The sequence below is a fragment of the Mustelus asterias genome, chromosome 6, assembly GCF_964213995.1.
Source record: "Mustelus asterias chromosome 6, sMusAst1.hap1.1, whole genome shotgun sequence".
Classification (NCBI taxonomy): Eukaryota; Metazoa; Chordata; class Chondrichthyes; order Carcharhiniformes; family Triakidae; genus Mustelus; species Mustelus asterias.
Genome location: NC_135806.1, coordinates 69,623,367 through 69,643,833, shown reverse-complemented (window position 1 = coordinate 69,643,833; position 20,467 = coordinate 69,623,367). Strand labels below are relative to the sequence as shown.

General features: G+C 39.5%; 1 protein-coding gene across 3 annotated transcripts in view; it reads right to left on the bottom strand.

Moving 5' to 3' along the window:
- LOC144494921 (guanine nucleotide-binding protein G(q) subunit alpha-like) overlaps window positions 1-20,467 on the bottom strand; it is a 196,821-nt gene that overhangs the window by 93,169 nt on the left and 83,185 nt on the right. For all 3 annotated transcript variants that reach the window (XM_078214525.1, XM_078214524.1, XM_078214526.1), the window contains exon 2: window positions 13,546-13,730. In XM_078214525.1, coding sequence (XP_078070651.1) covers window positions 13,546-13,730 — 185 coding nt within the window. The remainder of the gene's footprint in view (window positions 1-13,545; window positions 13,731-20,467) is intronic.

The window sequence follows — 20,467 nt, the reverse complement described above, 5'->3', positions numbered from 1 at the left end:
AACAGCATAGTTCTAGTGCTTTGTTTGTAAATCAGACAGAAGTAGTTTTTACTCATTTTTAAAATTCAACTGTCTACATTTAGATTACAGAAAATTACACCAAATAATAAGCAAACATTTGAGATGTAATTTCAAATGCTCTTAGATATATCGAGAACTTAAAAGAAAAATATACAACCTTTGAGGACTGTTCCACTTGTGTTAAATACAAACATTCTTTTTTACTTGGATCAAAATTTTCTATAAATAGACAAGTCCAAGTGTTCAGCATTGCATTTGTGCGGAATATATCTGTACATGCAGGCCTTCTGAAATAATGTACATCATCTATTTTATTTCACTTGTTAGGGACTAGACCAGACACGATATATTATGCAGTCAGCCTAGACCCCAACTTTTACATTTGACTTTGGTATTAAAGTGTGAGCATAAGGTGTTTCACTTCAGGTATAATTCAATTGACCCACGAGAAAACTTTTATCAAAACAAACTTTAAGAACACAGTTAGAATTTAACAAAAAGAATTAGCATAAATTATACCAATTAACATGAGCAAGTATATTTCTTAACAGCTATTCACCTCTATTGTCCCAATTTAGCAGTTTCCCCACAGACATAAAACCATTCTTCCGAAACAGCACCAAAAATCAATATGCTCACGTGGATGCTAGATTTCCAGCGCTTTTAATACATCTGGACAGAAATCCAGACACCGGTCTTCTAATTCTCATAGTCACCTCCAGAGGAAGATCCACCCCAAAAGAGCAGAATCTCAGAGAAAGAGACTTATTCCCTGGCAGATTCCAGTCTCTACATCCAGAGAAAGAAGGAGAGGCAGAGAAAGCAACCTCTCAAAGATCCCAAACAGCAGACTGACTTCATTACTGTGTAAACCCAGCAACACCCAGTCACCTGATTTTTTTTTCTGTCAATCAATCCAATCTAACCCAGTCTGCAAAATCCCAGGAGAGCCCTAAAATAACAGAACACCATTAGTTCAGATTAAAACAAACACCTTAGCAAGTAAGATCAATTAAGCTGCTGCAGTAACAACTCAGTGCTACCGGATCCAGACAAAACGGCTCCAAATGCATAGAACTGGTACAGCAGATCTTGCACAAGACCATTGCCAGAATTTTATCGCTTTGCTCGCTCGAGGCTCATAAGATCTCGCCCGAGGCCAACAGGGAATGCCATTCTGCGAGCCTTGCCCGCCCTGATTCCGGCAAAATTCCGGCCCACGACTCAACTACATTTCTTAAAGTGTATTGTCACACACTATTTGAGGCAAATTAGAAATATTACTGCATTAGTTAGAACCATTTAATGTGCTCCCAACAACTTATATCAGAGGAAAATACATGAAGAAAAGGCACATATGCTTTTACTCCTAACATCAATATTTAATCTATTTCTTATGCTAAATATATGGAAGTTCCATCATTTACTAGCATTAGCAACTGTCCTATTCAGATTTCCTATCTCTGATAATTATATGAGCAGACCCACAACAGAAAAAAAAAAATCTGGAGATGGTCACAACAGGCTGCTGCACAGAAACAAGTCTTTCACAGCGCCAGTTTAAAAAAAAAATCAGGTTTCCAAACAAAGTGATGTATAATTATGCATCAGTGTCATAATCTTACTGCTTCCCATTTGTTAAATATGCTATCATTTGTCACCAGCATGAGACAGTACCAAAAGCCATTTACAGGAAACAGAATAATGTTCAATCAATTTTGCATCTAATTTAAATTGCATTAACAGCAGGTTGTGAAGTAACTAATGACCAAACGGAAAATAAACTTAACCCTGGATCAGGATTGTGACATGGACATGGCTGTTTACGAGACAGCTTTCAGAACTGCTGAACACTTGCTATGGTGATACTCCCATGTATTCAAAAAAATACATCTGCCCAAAGAAACAATCCAGTATGAAATTGCAGTATTTTTAATATAATTTCTTTTGAAGGGCAGCCATGTAACATTTCTTAAAAAATACACAGCCATTTACTAATGGGGAAAGGTAAGTGGATTATAAAGGGAGATGGAAAATGAGGACAAGGATACGGAATGGAGGAAGAGCAAGTGACAGGGAGGATGAAGGAAGAGTGGAAGTAAATGAGGAAGGGGGTAGAAGAGGGAGGGGAGAGAAGGAAGGAAAAAGGAGAGGAGGAAGATGGCAGAAGCAAAACAGGAGAAAAAGAGGCAAGGAAGAAAGAAAAGGTGAGTGGCAGGCACAACCTGGTTAATGGAAGGAAAAGGGAAGCAGATGTAGATTAGCAGGATGGAGGCAGTGGGGTCTCTTCCCCCATCTGCACTGCCCTATATTTTCCTGAGATACGTAACTAGGCTTGTCCCAGATTTCTGCCATAAATGAAACAGCCTGAGGCATTCTTGATCCTCTGCCTTATTTTTTTTATGCGAATGTCTCTCAAGTGTCCCAGCTAATGGGTAGCTGGGTAATCTGAGCATTGTGGTTTCCATCCAGGCCAATGTGGATGTTGACTGCTAGTTCAGTATATCCTCCACTTACAGCCTGAAGATCTGTAGCCATGATATGAATGGGTCCTAAATTTCCATGCACAAGGCCGTCAGCAGGTGGAACTGTACTTTGATCATGTAAATGTCTGAAAGTTCAGTAAAATGATCCTCTGACAGGTGTGCCAGATGTCTACAAATGCAAACCTTCTCTCAATACATAATCCATTAAAGTTCAATAACTGCTGTCATTATCTTTGTACAGACCGGCAACCTTTTAAAAAATCAGTTAATACCAGAATGGACGACACAAGATTTCACATTTTAAGATATTTAATGTAACAGACTAAAAGCACTATGACTAAATACTATTTCTGTCGCAAACTCAAGACTTTAAACTACAGACCCACAACCAAATAAATCTACTGTAGAATATATGTTACAATGTCCTTCAAGTAGACATTCAATTATCCTAGAATCAGTACAAAATGAATCTTAGCTCCCGAGGGTTTACTTCTGCTCTTTTCCTTCCTCAACCTGGTAACATCTCACTCCAGAACTATCCTTTACAGTGAATGTATTACTGGACATCTTTGCTCTAGCACAAGCTAGGCGAATCTTCAAGCCTTGGTTTCACGCCTCATGAATTTGGTCTTTTAAATTCAAGCATAAGTTTCCACTTGCATTCCAGGACTATGAACTAGATACACTCAGTTTCTAACCTCTCCCTCTCTCTGACCCTGACGGACTAACCTGTCATTGATATTCAGTGACATTCTGGAAAAGCCTGTAACCCGATATCACCATGGATTTCTCTGTACGCTTCCTATCTAAAATCCCATCACCATGGCAATGTGAACCACTTGGGCCTTGTATCCAAATAGAGAAGCTGATTAACTATTTTTGAGACCCCATTTTTCTTTTATCTCGAGTCAATGGACAGTTTAAAGCACAACTGCTTACAACCTGTTGTTCTAGGGCTTGGAGACTCAGTCTATCCACTGTGAGCACACAGGTTACTGCCAGTCTCCAGTGTAATCATCTTGCCACTGAATCAGAAAGTTGTGGGTTTAAGTCCCCTTTAAGAAACTGTTCTCAGTGTCAAAAGCATTATTTTTGAATATGAGGTTAAGCCAAGACCCCCATCTGCCTTCTCAGGCTAGTAAATAAAAAATCCTCTTTGGGCTACGAAGAGCAAAGCTAAAATTGAGCCCTCTACGAATACCATTAAAACTGATTACTGAGTCACATTATTTGTTTGATGTTTGTATACAAGTTGGCTTGCATTTCTCAACATTGTAACACATTAATGCAATAATCCTTTATTGGCTGTAAAGCATGGGACATTCTGAAAACATGAAAAGGTCCTATAGTCTTCTCATTATTGGGAAGGGGCTGCATGGTGGCACAGTGGCTAGCACTGCTGCCTCACAGCACCAGGGACCCAGGTTCGATTCCCGACTTGGGTGACTATCTATGTGGAGTCTGCACATTCTCCCCGTGTCTGTGTGGGTTTCCTCCAGGTGCTCAGGTTTCCTCCCACTGTCCATGGATGTGCGGGTTAGGTGGATTGGCCAGGCTAAATTGCCCCTTAGCATCAGGGGGACTAGCTAGGGTAAATGAATGGGGTTATGGGGATAGGGCCTTGTGATCCTAGGGGCTTGTGGTTGGTGCAGACTCAATGGGCCGAATGGCCTCCTCCTGCACTGTAGGGATTCTATGATTCTATGAAAATGTTTTAAGAATAGAAACAAATTTTTCTGCATTAAGTAGGATTAAACTATAAGCAACCCCACTGCACAGATTCCAAGCATGTGTATGGAAATTAAATGAGGGCAATTATGACAGTTTATTTCAAAGAAAGTGTGCATACTTTTTTTTATTGATTTACAGGATGTGGACGTCACTGTCTAGACCAGCATTTATTGTCCATCCCGAGTTGCCATTCAGAAGGTGGTGGTGAGATGTCTTGTTGAACTGCTGCAGTCCCTGAGGTGTGGATACACCCACAGTCTTGTTGGGGAGCGAGTTCCTGGATTATGACTCAGTGACGGCCTCAACCGGGATATTGGGTTTATGTCACACTATTTCACATAAATATTTCTGCTTTTTTCCTCCTGAGTCTTTATCATGCGATCCTAGAATCAGAATTTATGTCACACTATTTGTAACTCCCACAGTTGCGTGGACCTGCAGAGTTTCACTGGCTGTCTTGTCTGGAGACAATACACATCTTTTTAGCCTGTCTTGATGCTCTCTCCACTCCCATTGTTTTGTTTCTTAAAGACTGGATTAGTTGTAAGTATTCGCATTCCAACCATTATTCATGTAAATTGAGTCTGTGTCTTATAAGTTCTGTTTGTGAACAGAATTCCCACTCACCTGAAGAAGGGGCTCAGAGCCTCGAAAGCTTGTGTGGCTTTTGCTACCAAATAAACCTGTTGGACTTTAACCTGGTGTTGTTAAACTTCTTATTATGACTCAGTGACAGTGAAGAAACAGCAATATATTTCTGAGTCAGGATGGTGGGAGAGTTGGAGGGGAACCTCCAGGTTGTGGTGTTCCCAAATACATGTTCTTCTGGATAATAGTGGTGGTGATTTTGATAGTTGCTGATATAGGAACCTTGGGGAGTTCCTGCAGTGCATCTTGTAAATGATACACATAGCTGCCACTGTTCGTCAGTGGTGGAGGGATTGAATGTTTGTGGAAGGGGTAGCAATCAAGTGGACTGCGTTGCCTTGGATGGTGTCAAGCTTCTTGAGTTGGAGCTGCACTCATCCAGGCAAGTGCAGAGTATTCCATTACAATCCTGACTTGTGCCTTGTAGATGGCACAAGTCAAGAGTGCAATGGAATTATTATTCAGATAACACCTCATGAAGAGGCTATGGAAGTGCAGTGCTCTGCTCAGCACAAGAAAGCAAAGAAAATAAACTTTGTTTTGATTAGGCAGCATAATGAACAAGATAAAGCTGGCCAATGAATTTAAACTATGCCAGCATTTTTTAAAAATAGTTTCATTAGTGACTCAGTATAGGTACAATACATGACTATGATCTATCTGCACAAATAGATGATCTATGTATAGAGAACTGTACTGTATCTTAGAGAAACACAAATATTCTGTTCTTTCATTCATATACAACATTTTTACAGAGCATAAGGAAGGAATGGAATTCGACAGCCATTTTGATTATCTGGCAAAACTAGTTTTTGCTGGTATGTGACTTAAGTATTGAAACCTATATTGTATTAAAATTCTTTGCAAACTTCATAGGGTTTTTATAAGGGACATGCTTATATATATATTTTTGTTTGCTTCAACAAAAACAAGCAATTTAGTGATGGCAGCAGTCATTGTGACATTCTCATGATTCTGTGGTTATTTTTGATCAGTTTAAAATATATGATGAATTGTGTTAATCTTTGTGCTCCAAAATAAGTTTAGATTGGGAAATGTTGAAAATATTACTTGCATATTATTCCCTCATTCTTTTGTAGTATTGCAGGTTTAAAGAATTTCAAAGCTTTTTTTATGTAAAGCTCTGATAAATTTAAACCAAAACCAGTTGCCAGTTTACCTCTCCATATTCATAACTTTTACTGTATTTATATTATTTAATTTTATTCTAACACTCCTGTGGCATCCATTCAATTGAGTCTTGTTTCAATTTTGTTCCACCCGAGATTCTCTATTTTACCACGTTGTGCTTCTTATTCCATTTTAAGATTTATTATTTCTGTTTTAATATATCAACAGTTTTTGATCACTGAAATTGTAACTGCAGTGAGGTTTCGGTGAGAAAAAAAGATAATTGCTTTAAAACACCTCTGAGCACTTGAATACTGCCAAATATGGACTCGCTAAACAAGAAGAATGATCCATCTCTGCTTGAAAGATTGTTTTAATGCTTCATAATCATCCTGTGTGTTTGACAGTGTTGCTACATTAGGGTTTCAGTTATTTGCTCCGTTCAATAATGGACTATAATTGTGAAGAGAGACTGAAATTAGATAATGAAATAAATATATATTCGATATTACTAAAGCAGCAATAGCTAGTGGTGATGCTTGCTTTTCATATAACTTTTTGGGGGAATCCATTGGAAAGGCATGCCAGGAACATCACATGGCATACACAAAAATAGGGCGCCTACCTTGTAAAAGAGCAGCACAGGACTTCATGCATGTTAACAGGACAAAACCAATAGCTACTTGCCGGTCTACTCTTGATCATCAGCAAAGAGATGGAAGATCAACAGTGCTATCAAGGGGCAATATCAAGTTCACCAATTCTTAGTTTGGGTTGTGCCAGGGTCACTCAGCTCCAGACTTCATTACAACCTTGACCCAAACATCAACAGTAGATTTGAACACAATAGGTGAGGAGAGAGTGACTGACTTTGATACAAAGATAGTATTTGACTTATTGTGGCAATATGAAGCCCTAGCAAAACTGGAAAATCAGGAGAAAAGCTTGCCAGTGTTTGGAATCATAACTAGCACAAAGCACAATAGATGTGGTTGTTGGATGATAATCATCTCTGTCCAGGACACTACCCTGAGGAAGCCCTGCAGCTGTGTCCTAGACCCAACAATCTTCAGCTGCTTCATCAATTACCTTCCCTCCAACATAAGGTCAGAAGTGGGGCTGTTCACTGAAGATTGCATAATGTTCAATATCATTTACAACTCCTCAAATACTGAAGCAGCCCTTGTCCATATGCAGTAAGAACTGGACATATTTCAGTTTTTGGCTGCTAAGTGGTGAGTAACATTCACATCATACAAGTAGCAGGGGGCAATGATCATTTGCAACAACGGAGAATCGGACCATCTCGCTTTGACATTCAACGGCATTACCATCGCTGACATTCATACCATCAACATCTTAACAGTTACCATTGACTGGAACAGCCATATAAATACTGTAACTAGAGGAGCAAGTCAGAGGCTGGGAGTTATGCAGCAAGTAATTCACCTCCTAACTCACCAAAGCCTGTCCATTATCGACAAGGCACAAGTCAGAGCGTAATGGAGTGCTCGTCATAGTGCTGTAAACCACATATACTGCAGCAACTTGCTAAACCTCCTTTGTTAGCACCATCCTAATTTGTGACCCCTACCACCTAAATGGACAAGGAAAATAGACACATGGGAACAGCACCACCTAGAAGTTCCTCTCCAAGCCACAAACAATCTGAACTTAGAATTATGTTGTCATTTCTTCACTGTTGCTGATTCTAAATCCTGGAACTCACTTCCTAACAGCTGTGTGAGTGTACTGACACCAGATGGGCTGCAATGCTTCAAGGTCAAAGGCAATTTGGGTAACAAATACTATCCTTGCCAGAACTGCTCAAATGCCAGGAAAGAAAAAAACTACTGAGCTTGGAAATAGCATGCTATAGAAAGAGCCAAGCGATCACATAACCAATGGATCAGAGCAAAACCTTGTGGTCTTGCCACATGCAGATGTGAAAGGTAGTGGGCAATTAATCAACGAACCGGATAAAGAGGATCCAATTATACACCCACATTCAACAACGGCAGAGTTCGGCACATGGTACATAAGACAACATTTACAACCATCTTCAGTGAGACGTGCCCAGTGGATTACCCGTCTTGGCTTCCTCTAGAGGTCTCAACATCACAGATGCGGCATCCAGCCAATTCAATTCACTCGAAGTCATATCAAGAAACGCCTGATTGCCCCAGATACAGTGAATGGGCCCAACAACATTCCAGATCTAGTATGGAAAACTTGTGCTCCAAAACTAGCCAAATTGTTTTAGTACAGTTACAAGTCTGACATCTACCTGAAAAAATGGAAAATAGCTCAAGTATGCCCAGTCCACAAAATGCAGAGAGAAACCCAATTTTCCAAATTATTTCCCCATCAGCCCACTCCGATTCAAGGTTAAGGAAGATGCCACTGAAAGTGCTAATGAGAAATAACCAGCTCAGCAAGATCAGATTGGGTTTCATCAGGGCAATTCTACTCCAGACCTCATTATAATCTTGGTCCAAATATGGACGGATGAGCTAAATTCCAGAGAGAAGCCAAGTGACTACTCATGACATCAAGGCAGCATTTGACTCGAGTGTGATACTTGGCAGCCCGAGTACAACTGAAGTGGGATAAAAACAACATACTGCAGATGCTGGAATCTGAAACAAAAACAGAAAATGCTGGAAAATCTCAGTCGGCCTGACAGCATCTGTGGAGAGAATAGAGTTGAGAGTCTAAATGACCCTTCATCAGCTCTGACGAAGGGTCATCCGGACTCAAAATGTTGGCTCTATTCTCTCGCCACAGATGCTGTCAGAACTGCTGAGATTTTCCAGCATTTTCTGTTTTTGTTGAAGTCAGTGGGAGTCAGGGGAAATCTCACCACTGATTGCGAGTCATACTTAACAGGAAGATAGTTGTAGTTGTTAGATCTCAATCATCTCGGCCCAAATACTGTTTAGTTCCATTCACAAAATCTCAGATAATGAAGTGGTCATGCCTGCATGCAGTAAGACTTGGACAACATCTAGAGATGAGAAGATAAATAACAAATAATATTCAGGTCATACAAATGCCAGGCAATGATATTTCCACAAAAGTCTAACTACCTCTGCTTTTAAATTGTAACACTCACCGAAACCCCCAACATCAACATCATGGGCATCACCACTGACCAAAAACTAGAGAAACCATGAATACTGTGGCTACAAGAGGCAAGTGTCTCAGTATTTGCAGTGAGCAATTCGTCTCCAGACTCCCCAAAGCTTGTCCACCATCTACACCACACAAGTCAGGGGTGTGATGAAATTCACCACAACCGTCTTAAATGAGTACAACACTCAAAGCTCAGCAACATCCAGGATGAATCAGTTAACTTGACTCTTACCCCTTCCAACACTTTAAACATTGACTCCCTCTGCTACAAGTGCACATTGTTTACAGCATAGACCACCTACAAGATGTACTTCAGCAACTGTCCAAAGCTTTTCAACAGCACATCCCAAACGTGCAACCTCTCTAATAGCTGGAAAGAGACGTGCAGCAAGCACATGAGAATATCACTGCCCCCAAGTTCCCCTCTAAGTCACAAACAATCCTGAACAATCCAATTGTCATTGGGTCAAAATCAGTCAACACATTACCTACTATCACTGTGGGTGTGTACCTTCACCACACAGAAAGCAGCAGGTCAAGATGACAGTTAACCTGCTTATTTGCAATTAGGAACAGGCAGCAAATGCTGATCACACAATCCATTCCATAATACAAAAACAAGAGTATTTCTATACTACTTAAGTAGTTTTTTGGCTGCATATCCTCAAAACCATTAAAGACTGCCACTGTAAACATAAACTTAGTCCCATAAACAACCAAAAGTAGATTTCATCCATACATCTCATCTGAAATTCTTCCCTCTCTACAAGATTGAAATACTTGCCTGTCTTAATAATTAGTGCCAGAATCACCATTTTGGAATCAGGTCTCAGAACAGCTATTGCCAAATCAAGAGTTTACACCAAATCACTGTAGTTCATATCCTTATTTAAAAAACACACTTATGGTAAATATGGAACCAGATACAGCAGAATTTTTAAAAAGGCAAGCAGTTTAGCTTTACTTTAAAAAATGCTTAGATCAAAGTGTATCATACTTCTTTAATCTTTAACATTATTATTTTATATTCATGTGAAATGTACAAAATATTGGATACAACATGCAATCTAAAGAATGAAAATCTAACTTCTAAAGACCTTCATATTTCCAACTCACAGGCGGCATGGTAGCAATGGTTAGCACTGCTGCCTCACAGCGCCTGGGACCCGGGTTCAATTCCGGCCTCAGGTCACTGTCTGCATGGAGTTTGCACATTCTCCCCGTGTCAGCGTGGGTTTCCTCCGGGTGCTCCAGTTTCCTCCCACAGTCCAAAGATGTGCGGGTTAGGTTGACTGGCCATGATAAATTGTCCCTTAGTGTCAGGAGGATTAGGAGGGTAAATATATGAGGTTACGGGGATAAGACCTGGGTGGGATTGTTGCCGGTGCAGGCTCAATGGGCCAAAAGGCCTCCTACCGCACTGTAGATTCTATGAACTTTCTCACCTTTTATCGATTTTAAAAGGGAGTACATGCAATATTTCATAATGGTTGATTACACTTAGAGTACAGTACAACACACCTGGGGAACTATTCATTGATCTATTCTCTATTGTTAGAAAAATATGTCAAAACACTGAAGGAGGAGCAAAGAGATGTATGGGAGTGATACAAGAATGGAGGGACAACGATTATGAGTAATGGTTGAACAGACTAGGGCTCACTTCTCTTCTGAAAAAAAAAAATCACTGATGGTTGACCTTAAAATTATGGAAGGGTTTGCTAGAGTATATATAGAGAAGATGTGTCCACATTTGGAAAGTCCAAATATAGGGGTTATAACAATAACATAATTTACCAATGAGGAATTCGGGAGAATCTTATTTACAGAGCTATTAGAATGTGGAACTTGCCATAACATAGAGTGGCTGAGACCAATAGCATAGATGCATTTATGGGAAAGCTATATTTAAGTACATAGGGTAAAGAATAGAAGGTATGCTGATAGAGCTGGATCGAATAACATGAGGGAAGGCTTGAATGAGTATAAAGAACAGCATAGACCCAGTTGAGTCGAATGGCTATTTCAGTGCTATAAACTGCATGCAATTCTGCAAGGCTGTTTACGGTTTTCCTAAAATGAAACAATGGGATCTTGTGAATGAGTTTGTATTCTATAATATACAATGTCCAATCAATGTATTCCTAGAAATAAAAATAAAGTTTACTCTCGCATTTAAGACAAAGACAAGTTCAACAAACTTATGGGCTGCAAGAACACCACCAAAAATACAAAACCACTCATTTGGAAAGAAGAAACTGTTTACATTTTGACTCCACATTCTACAGGTATCACCAGAGTACTATTTAATACATTAAATTATTTTGCAAGTAACTAAAAGGTGATCTTTGCAGCTCAGTCATGGTATGTGATCATCCTAATGAAAACAAGCGATAATTATCAAATTTACTTTAGACCTTCAACACTACCTTTACCGATCGCTTAGCAACTGGCGCAAAAAGGCATACTTATCTCAACTGCACAGTGAGTGCTTCAGAGCAAATTGGTAAGCATCAACATTAAATGCAGGTGTTCTCAATGGCTTGCAAAAGCGATCATATTTTCTTACATCATGTCTTTAAGTTCAAATTTACATAACTAAAAAAAGCTCAAAAATTATAGGCAAGGATTTTAGTATTTGAAAAAATGCTCAGCCTCAATGTTACGGGTTTTAAAAAGGAGAACAACAAAGACATTACTGAATGTAAATACAGGTCTATTATACAAGGTATCCAACAAAAGATGGCATCAATGGCTTCTGATTTTACTTTTGATACCAATAAGTGTCTGAATAGTTCAGAAGTTTCTATCCTAAAATTAATGTATGTGCCCTCAGAAATTCCGTACGATTCAAAGACATAGTATTGAATTAATACTGCTAAAATTTACTGGAATTCTACTGCAAGGCATACAGCAGCAGAACAGTTGAGTCTTCCTTTAATTTCCATACCCTTTTTTTTTTTTAAAGTGACTATTAGTTTGATCCAAAAGATCACAGATATATATTCAAACCAGGTTGAAAATTCCAAATATGGTACAATGTCACAAATGTTTAATTACAGTGGGAAATGTCAACAGTCATACATTAACATGTTCCATATGCCAAAGATTCAAACTCAGAATTTCAGCTGGCCAGTGAATGTAACACACATTATAAATTTAATAAATTTATGCTGATTAAGATTACCTTCCAGCATAAACCTACCTTAAAAGAGGGGGGTTGACAGCTCTTTGGAGTCAAATCATTCTATACAAGACTGAATTTTGCCAGGAAAAATAAAAATAAAATCTACATGTGAAAGGTTGCAGAGCTCTAAGATGCAGAGGGATCCAGGTGTCCTGGTGCAGGAATTAAAAAGGCTAGTATATAGGTACAGCATTTAATTGGGAAAGTTAGTAAAATGCTATAATTTATTGCCAGGAAAATTTAATGCAAAAGTAGGGAGGTTATACTTCAATTATACATTGATGAGACTACATCTGGAGTACTGTGTACAGTATTGGTTTCCTTATTTAAGGAAGGATGCAAATGTATTGGAAGTGGTTCAGAGGTTTACTAAACTAATACCTGGAATGAACAGCTTGTCTTATGAGGAAAGTTTGGGCAGGGTAGACTTCTATCTACTGGAATTTAGAAGAGTAAGATGTGACTTGATTGATACATGCAAGATCTTAAGGGGTCTTGACAGGGTCAATGTGGAGAGGATGTTTCCAATGTGGGGGAATGTAGAACAAGGGGACAAATAAGAGATCAGCCATTTAGGACAGCGATGAAGAGAAATTTTTCTCTCAAAGGCTCGCAAGTATTTGGAACGCTCTTCCTCAAAAAGGTGGTGGAAGCAGAGACCTTGAATATCTTTTAAGGCAATGTTAGATAGATTTTTGATAAGCAAGGGAGCGAAAGGTTATTGGGGGTTGGCGAGAATGTGCAGTTGAGATTGAAATCAGATCAACCATGATCTTATTTAATGGTGGAGCAAATAAAGGGCAAAGTGACTTACTCCTAATTCGTATGTTTGTACATGTTTGGATGCAAATAAAACATTGAAGTTGTGAACAATCTGGTCACTTCGCATTGTGTGATTTTAAATGTGTTCTTTATATTTACCAAAGACCCATAATCATCTGTATTTGAATCATAAGTATTGAGCCTAGCAGTGTTTAATTTTAAATCAGTATCAACACATTCCCATAATACCAGACATCAAGAAAAAAATAAACCACTCTTTTAAACTGTCACAATTTTGGTTAAAATTACAACTGGGTTAAGATATCACATATCAGAGGATAAATCTGGTGCACTATAATTTCAAAATTGACCTTTGTTAAAATTGAAACAAAAAAAATTCTGAAAACAGTAAGGACTGCAAAATTTGCAATAATGATAATTTACCTTATTGTACTCATATTTATACTGTATTTTGAGTGTATCCATTGCTCTGATCATAGCCTGCATGGCAGTGAAGATATTCTGATAAACCAACTTTGTGAAGCCTCGTTTGTCCTCATCAGAGTAGCCTGTACCATGGATAATTCGCATTTGTTTGATGAATGTGCTCTTGCCACTCTCTCCTGTGCCTGGGAAAACAAACCAAATAAATACAAGGTCAATGATATTGATTTTTACTTCGCAAATCTTTCCATAAATTGAAGGTATTTCAAGAAGAAATTTTACTAAATCAAATCAAAGGTTAAAGCCAATTATAAGAAAATAAGGGAAAGAAAAGTTACAAGTGGCCAGCTAACATAGCCATCTTAAGTGTTTTCAGACTGCCCAGAAGTGTTAGATGATGGAGACTACCAACAATCATTTTCACAACATGAACATATACCAAGAGTGGAATCACTTTCAAGTCTATCATATAATTTACTGCAAACATCACTGTTATTTCAACAATTTAAAATGAATACGTTGTTGAAATCTCTAAACTTCATTTTAATATAAATTCACAATTCATCTAGTTGGGACTTTATGTGCTGATAATATACATTGGAATATTCTAGTATTAAGAACAAAAAACTTTGTTAATGTTGTGGTCAGACCCTGGGATGTGTGGGGGGAGACCAATAACTCTGTTTAAAGAAAATAAAGATCGACATTCAAGACACTTGCTTTTGGAATAAAGCCGCATGATTCCACGGGTTTTGAACAAACAAAATCAAAATTTACTAGACAAGTTCAGAAAGATAAAACAATTTACAATATTTATCTTGCACACGAACATTCAGGATACGTACAAAGTACATGTGAATTAACAAACTAACTATGGTTGACCACCGAACGACAGAGTAAATCATAGATGCAACCAAGACAGACTGACTGCTAACTGTTGTTTACTGACCCATGAATTGATCTGGGGGACCTATCAAAACATTCGAGAGGGTTCCATCCATGTTGCTAGGCAGAAACCAATGTAACAAGTATTGGAACATCCTGTATCTTAAATGTTACAATCATCACAGACTGCTCACAACAATATGAAATTATAATCCTGAAAAGCAATGCAGTTCTGCTTCAATTGTTAATGCAATATTCTAACAGTGATTACAGTGAGTAGGACGCAAGTATTTTGCTGCAGTGAATACAATTTTTTAATTTCAAATAACACAAGGAAATTTGCATCGTCAGGCTAGACCAGGCAATACTTCAACAGGCCAAACAAAATACAAATCAAAATGTGCACATGCACACACCCTTACAGCTCTGGAGTGGCTTCTGAATTCTTGGGAGGTAGTTGTCAATCTATGCTCTCAAGACAGCGCATGATGGGGATAAATAGAACTCTACTAAATGTAGCAAAGGGAGAAAATGATTTCGCCCATCCTTGTGCCTCTATTCCGTAAAGTTTTCTTTCTACCTTGTATTCAGCTTCCAAAGAAAGCAAGGGACTGTTATTCAGAAACAAACCCAACTATTGATGACAGTATAGTATCGGAATCTCCAACTAAGTGGAAAATGGAAGCAGAATTGTATTAAGCAGTTAAGTCAAGCCAACATCCTTCCAAATTGGATCATGGGTTACATAAAAATTAGTTTTATATTATTCAGAAGCTCAACAGGTAAAGAAAAATAAAATCATAAACAAAGCCTTCCTCAGAATTGGAACATGCAGCCTGATGGGTATTCATAAAACTGATGACATCAGAAAAGCCAGGTGATTAAAAGGACTAACTCAGGCTACGGACTGTGGGAGCAGCAAAGAACAGGATGTGCAGCCACAGAACAAGCACATGAGTTGATTGAACAATGGCTGTTGCTATTTTTTGTACCAATTGTGATTGAGTGTTGTGTTCCTGAGAGAATTACGATCCCTGACAGACACACGATTCAAAGTAAAAGTTTATTTATTAGTCACAAGTAGGTTTACATTAACACCGCAAGTTACTGTGAAAATCCCCTAGTTGCCACACTCCGGCACCTGTTCGGGTACACAGAGGGAGAATTTAGCATAGCCTATCCACCTAAGTTGCACATCTTTGGACTGTGGGAGGAAATCAGAGCGCCCGGAGAAAACCCACACAGACACAGGGAGAATGTGCAAGCTCCACACAGACAGTGACCCAAGCCGGGAATCGAACCTGGGTCCCCTGGTGCTGTGAGGCAGCAGTGCTAACCACTGTGCCAGCCACAAATGCTGATTCTTCAGCATGTGTGACCAAAAAGACAGCGATTGATTAGTGTGTCCTGTGAGCATGTGACTGGAAGCGTGATCAATGGCAAAAACATTTGTGCAAGGAAGAGAGATTCGGAGACATCAGCAGCAGTAACCTGGGATCAACCACTGCAGAAGCAGCAGCAAGACCCCCAGTATAGGATTCGGAGACATCAGAACAAGAGCTATCGGGAGGGAATCTGATCCGTTCACTTCGCCACGGCTAATATCTCTACGTTGAAGTCGTGACTTTAGATATTTTGTGAAATTTTGATCATTTTTGAATACTTTGTATTTAACAAAGTAAAGACAGAGGGCAGACTTCTCCCAAAAATATTCCAAGTATCGAATTTGTGGGAAGGCTGGAGTAATTCACACTGGCTTTTTCAGTGGGAGTTCAGGCGCGAATCTCCCACACTGTGCAATGAAGAGGCCACCAGCATGAACATCATTAGATTTCAGGGGGTGGGGCCTATTCCCACCTGGGAGGCTGAAACCAGCAGGCCTCTGCACATGCGCAGTTGCCCCGAACAGTCAGCCTCCAGTTTGCAGGCCAGCTCAATCGCTGTCAAGGTGCTCCCTGGGCATTGGCACTTTGCCCCTTGGGCAGTGCCAGGTGCACAAACAGGCCACCAGCCCCCTCAAAGTGGCAAGCTGCTATAAACCCGACTGGAATGAAACACTCTGGCAGGGTGGGAGGTGCTAGCGGGCCTGGAGAATTCAGTCCCAGGCCTGCTAATAGCATGGAAATGATATTTTAATTATGATTTAAATGCTAGCCCCGCCAATTTCCGGTGCAGAGCAGACCACGCCAGAAATTCGGCGCTTGGAGATGCTAGTGGGGCGCAAACGCTCACGGGAACCCCACGAATCACCCCCCTCCCCCCGTGCAATTCTCCCAGCCCACTGCGCTAGAAAATTAGCACAGCGGGATGGAAGAATCGCCCCCCCCCCCGCCAAGGGCTAAATACTGTGTGTATAATGAAGTAAGTCAAAGGCTAAATACTTTGTGTACAATAAAGTTTGATGCCTTGTGTACTAAAGTTTTGTAGTAGAGTTTGATACTTCTATGGTAATTTGTAGAGTACAATAAAGGAGATTTGTTGTACAAGAATGAGAGATTGAGTGTCTTTGGCCATGGCGTCAGTTGACCGGAGTTCTAGGGCAACAGAGAAAAGTCTGAATATGGAGCACAGAGGTCCCCAAACATTTTCCCCAAACTCTCCCCTAGCCCTTCACGTCTTGTTCTCATACCAGCCCCTTTTCTTAAAAAAAGTTGATTTGTAGTTCAAGATAAAGTAGGGGTCAATTTGGCTAAGATCAAGTGTAGTATGGTCGGCAGCCCATGGTCGGCCGCACTTGGTTGAGGTCATTAGGTTACACTGAAGCTTCATATGTTTCATATGAAGCAATTTTTAAAAGCGGCATCTCGGCCTTTTGGCTAAGATGCAAGTCTTGGAGGAGGAACCTCCCCCTTCTCCAATCAGCTTGGCTCATGTAGATCAGGCCCAGGACAGGGTGATTTTGGTCGCTCGCCCTGTCTCGTCAGCCTGGATCTGAAATGTCTCAACTTGTTGAGACTCTGAATTGGATTTGATTTGATTGAATTGGAAAAGTATAAAAACAAAACTGGAGGAAAAATACGGGGATAGGTTGGGGGAGAGGGCCGGGCAAGATATTCTGTCAGAGAGTCGGTACAGATTCATGTGCTGAATGGCCTCTTCTGCACTGTAGGGATTCTATGATTACTTTAAAATGTTCACCTCCATCTTCAGCCATGTAAATATCCCATTGCTTCACGGAATTTTACTTTCATACAGCAATCAATTGATACCACAGAAATATTTTTTATTCTAACTGATAGAGCCTCCCAGAGCCAGAGATGCATTATGGAACTTAGCAGAGTAAGGATGCCCGAATCCCTGACAGTTTCAAGGGTGCTCATCAGACCTCTCGGAGGAATTTCTGATGCCTGGTAAATTATTTCCTTCCTGCTCTCCTGCCACTGTTCCAGGCTTCAAAATTCAAGCCCATCTTTTCTACCAGTCTTAACTTCTGAGTTTCCATCCCTCCACAACATTCCAGCAGCCAGTTCCATTCTTATTTGCAGTTGCTGTCTCAAGTTGAACCAGATTGTTTGCAACTTCATGTTTTATTTAACTCCAAAGTGCTGCCAACTCCATATTCTCTCCATCATATTCCACCATCATATAATTGCTGTAGTCCAATCTGCTTTCAGGCTAAGACACACAGACTTTTGGCCTCTCAAGGGATTTGATGAGCAGAAGGGAGTGGAGTCGAGTCAAATCAGCCACAATCATACTGAATACCAGAGCAGGCTCAAGGAGCTTTCTATTCTACTACAGCTCCTATTTCTAATGTTATGTTCATAGTGAATTACCACAAAGAGCAGAATTAACAAAAAGTAAAAAAGACTGTTGTGACCGTAAATGAAGGTGGTGATTTTTCATCTGGTTGTGAAATCACTCTGAGGATTACTCTATTTTAGTTATGTAACAAAGGATATATTTGTCTCTTTGCATGTCCTCAGGATAAGAACATAGTTACAAATTTTAATCGGTGTACGCAGATTATCCTTGTGTCCAAAGTTCTATGTTAAACTTTGAGGAATCACTCAAATACTATGCCGTACATCTGAACAAAACTAGTTGCAAATGATAACTAAAATAGTGCAACTTCCATGAGTGTCACTATTAAGGTTTTTATAATAGTTAAATATTTGAAAGCAGCAGTTATTCCAACATTATACCACACGCCTCAGGAAATTGCAACATATCCTTAAATGGCTAGCTGTTATTTTCAGTCAAATTGTTCTAACAACCCAAACAGATTTTTTTGTGCGCTTTATTTGATGTACATGAAATTAAACTGACTTTTGCTTTGGAATTTGCAAGTCATGACTACAAATTGCTGTGATCTTCCAATTGTTAATTTAGGTTTACCCAATGCCTGCTGAGAGATTAAATCATTCGCAATCCATCACTCAAGAGTCTGAACACATTAAATCTCAGATATTTTAGCGATCTAACCTGTTAGGGTGCAACATTTTTATTTTTAACCATTTATATTTATGGAATTGCCTGCAACGGAACAGTTCTGTTGTACAAATGGTTTTCAAGATGGCGAACCTGCCATACTTACAACTCATTATCTTGCACATATGTTTACTAAAATTTAATACTGGAGAACATCATTCTGCTACTAAGGTCATTGATGATCTGGACACATGGACTCTGAGCTCAGTGATGCAATGCAAGATATTAAAAAGGTATAGCAAACTGTATAAACATCCACCAGTGGCTAGCACATACAAATGAAGGAGGATCCGAACTCAAACAGAAACAAAGCGATTTTCGTGATCACTTGGTTCCACTAGCAAGGTCATATTTATCTAGCCATAATCCCACATTTAGTCACTGCTCTACTGCAATTACAAGTAGCGTTTAGGCTGTTTCAATCTATGTTCACAAAAGCCATCAACAGCCTAATCATTATTTTGCAGTTATGAATTTTAAAGCTTTAACATGCATCTTGGTGCATTTTCTAATTTTACTGCAATTGAAATGATGATGAAAACTACTTAAAGCAAGGTGACGGTTTTCAAATGCACATTTTGTTGGGTGTTGGTTGCAGGACAGTGTGTCTAAAAGAAGTCCAAGTCTTTGTAGTCTTCCGTAGGTTAACTGTAAGTCTTTATTAACTACTAGAACTACTTATACATGCACAGTAAAGGGTACAGGCAAGGACTTATCTCTATACTTGGGTCTTTTCCCATCTCTGTACAACACCACACTGATCCCTGGGTCATGTGCCTTCTTATATCACCATGCAGTTGGTACTATATTTTGTACCACATTAACCCTGTCTGTGCCAGACCCTTATACCACACGTTTTACAGCTGGTTGCATAATTACTGGTAGCAGAAAGCAATGCCAAAACAGAATGCTAAGCATTAAGCTACAGATCAGTCAGCAGAAGTTAGTATTTCAGATGGAATCTGCTGTGTACTAAGCAGATAAAAGATTCACCATGTTAACTTGTTGCAAGTAGCCATTGTTGAATGAATTTTTAATTTTAATTCTTAAGATATAGGGGATCACCATGGCAACACCACCTATTTGGGCATTTTGGTATTGTCAAAACTTAACTCAATTATACAAGTTGCTGAGTTCATAAATGCAATGAATGCAGATTCAGACCAGGGTGGTGCGTCTAGATTGCCATGATACAGTGATACGGTTAAAAGTCTAATGCCAGCCTATGCTTGATAAACGCAAAACATGGTGTCCAACATTGGATGTGATTCCACGATTGGACAGGATTGGCTAAACAATCCTGATTGTGCTAAGAATTACACTGACAACTAATTTAACATTATTAGTCAGTAGTGGGGCTCACTTACATGAACTAGAAAAGCTAAACATATTCACACACAAGCCCTGCCCTTTTCAGACAGAAGGAGCATGTATAATTATTGTGTCTTTTACAACTAAACAAGAGCTTTGAAGTCAGCCATTCCCTGGTTCATTCCCCAGGGGAATTCCTTGATCAGAGATGATCTGCATGGTTTGAATTTAAACAAAAGCTTGGCAGTTAACTGTTCCCTGGTGTATTTCCATGACAACGCTGTCAGTCTACTTG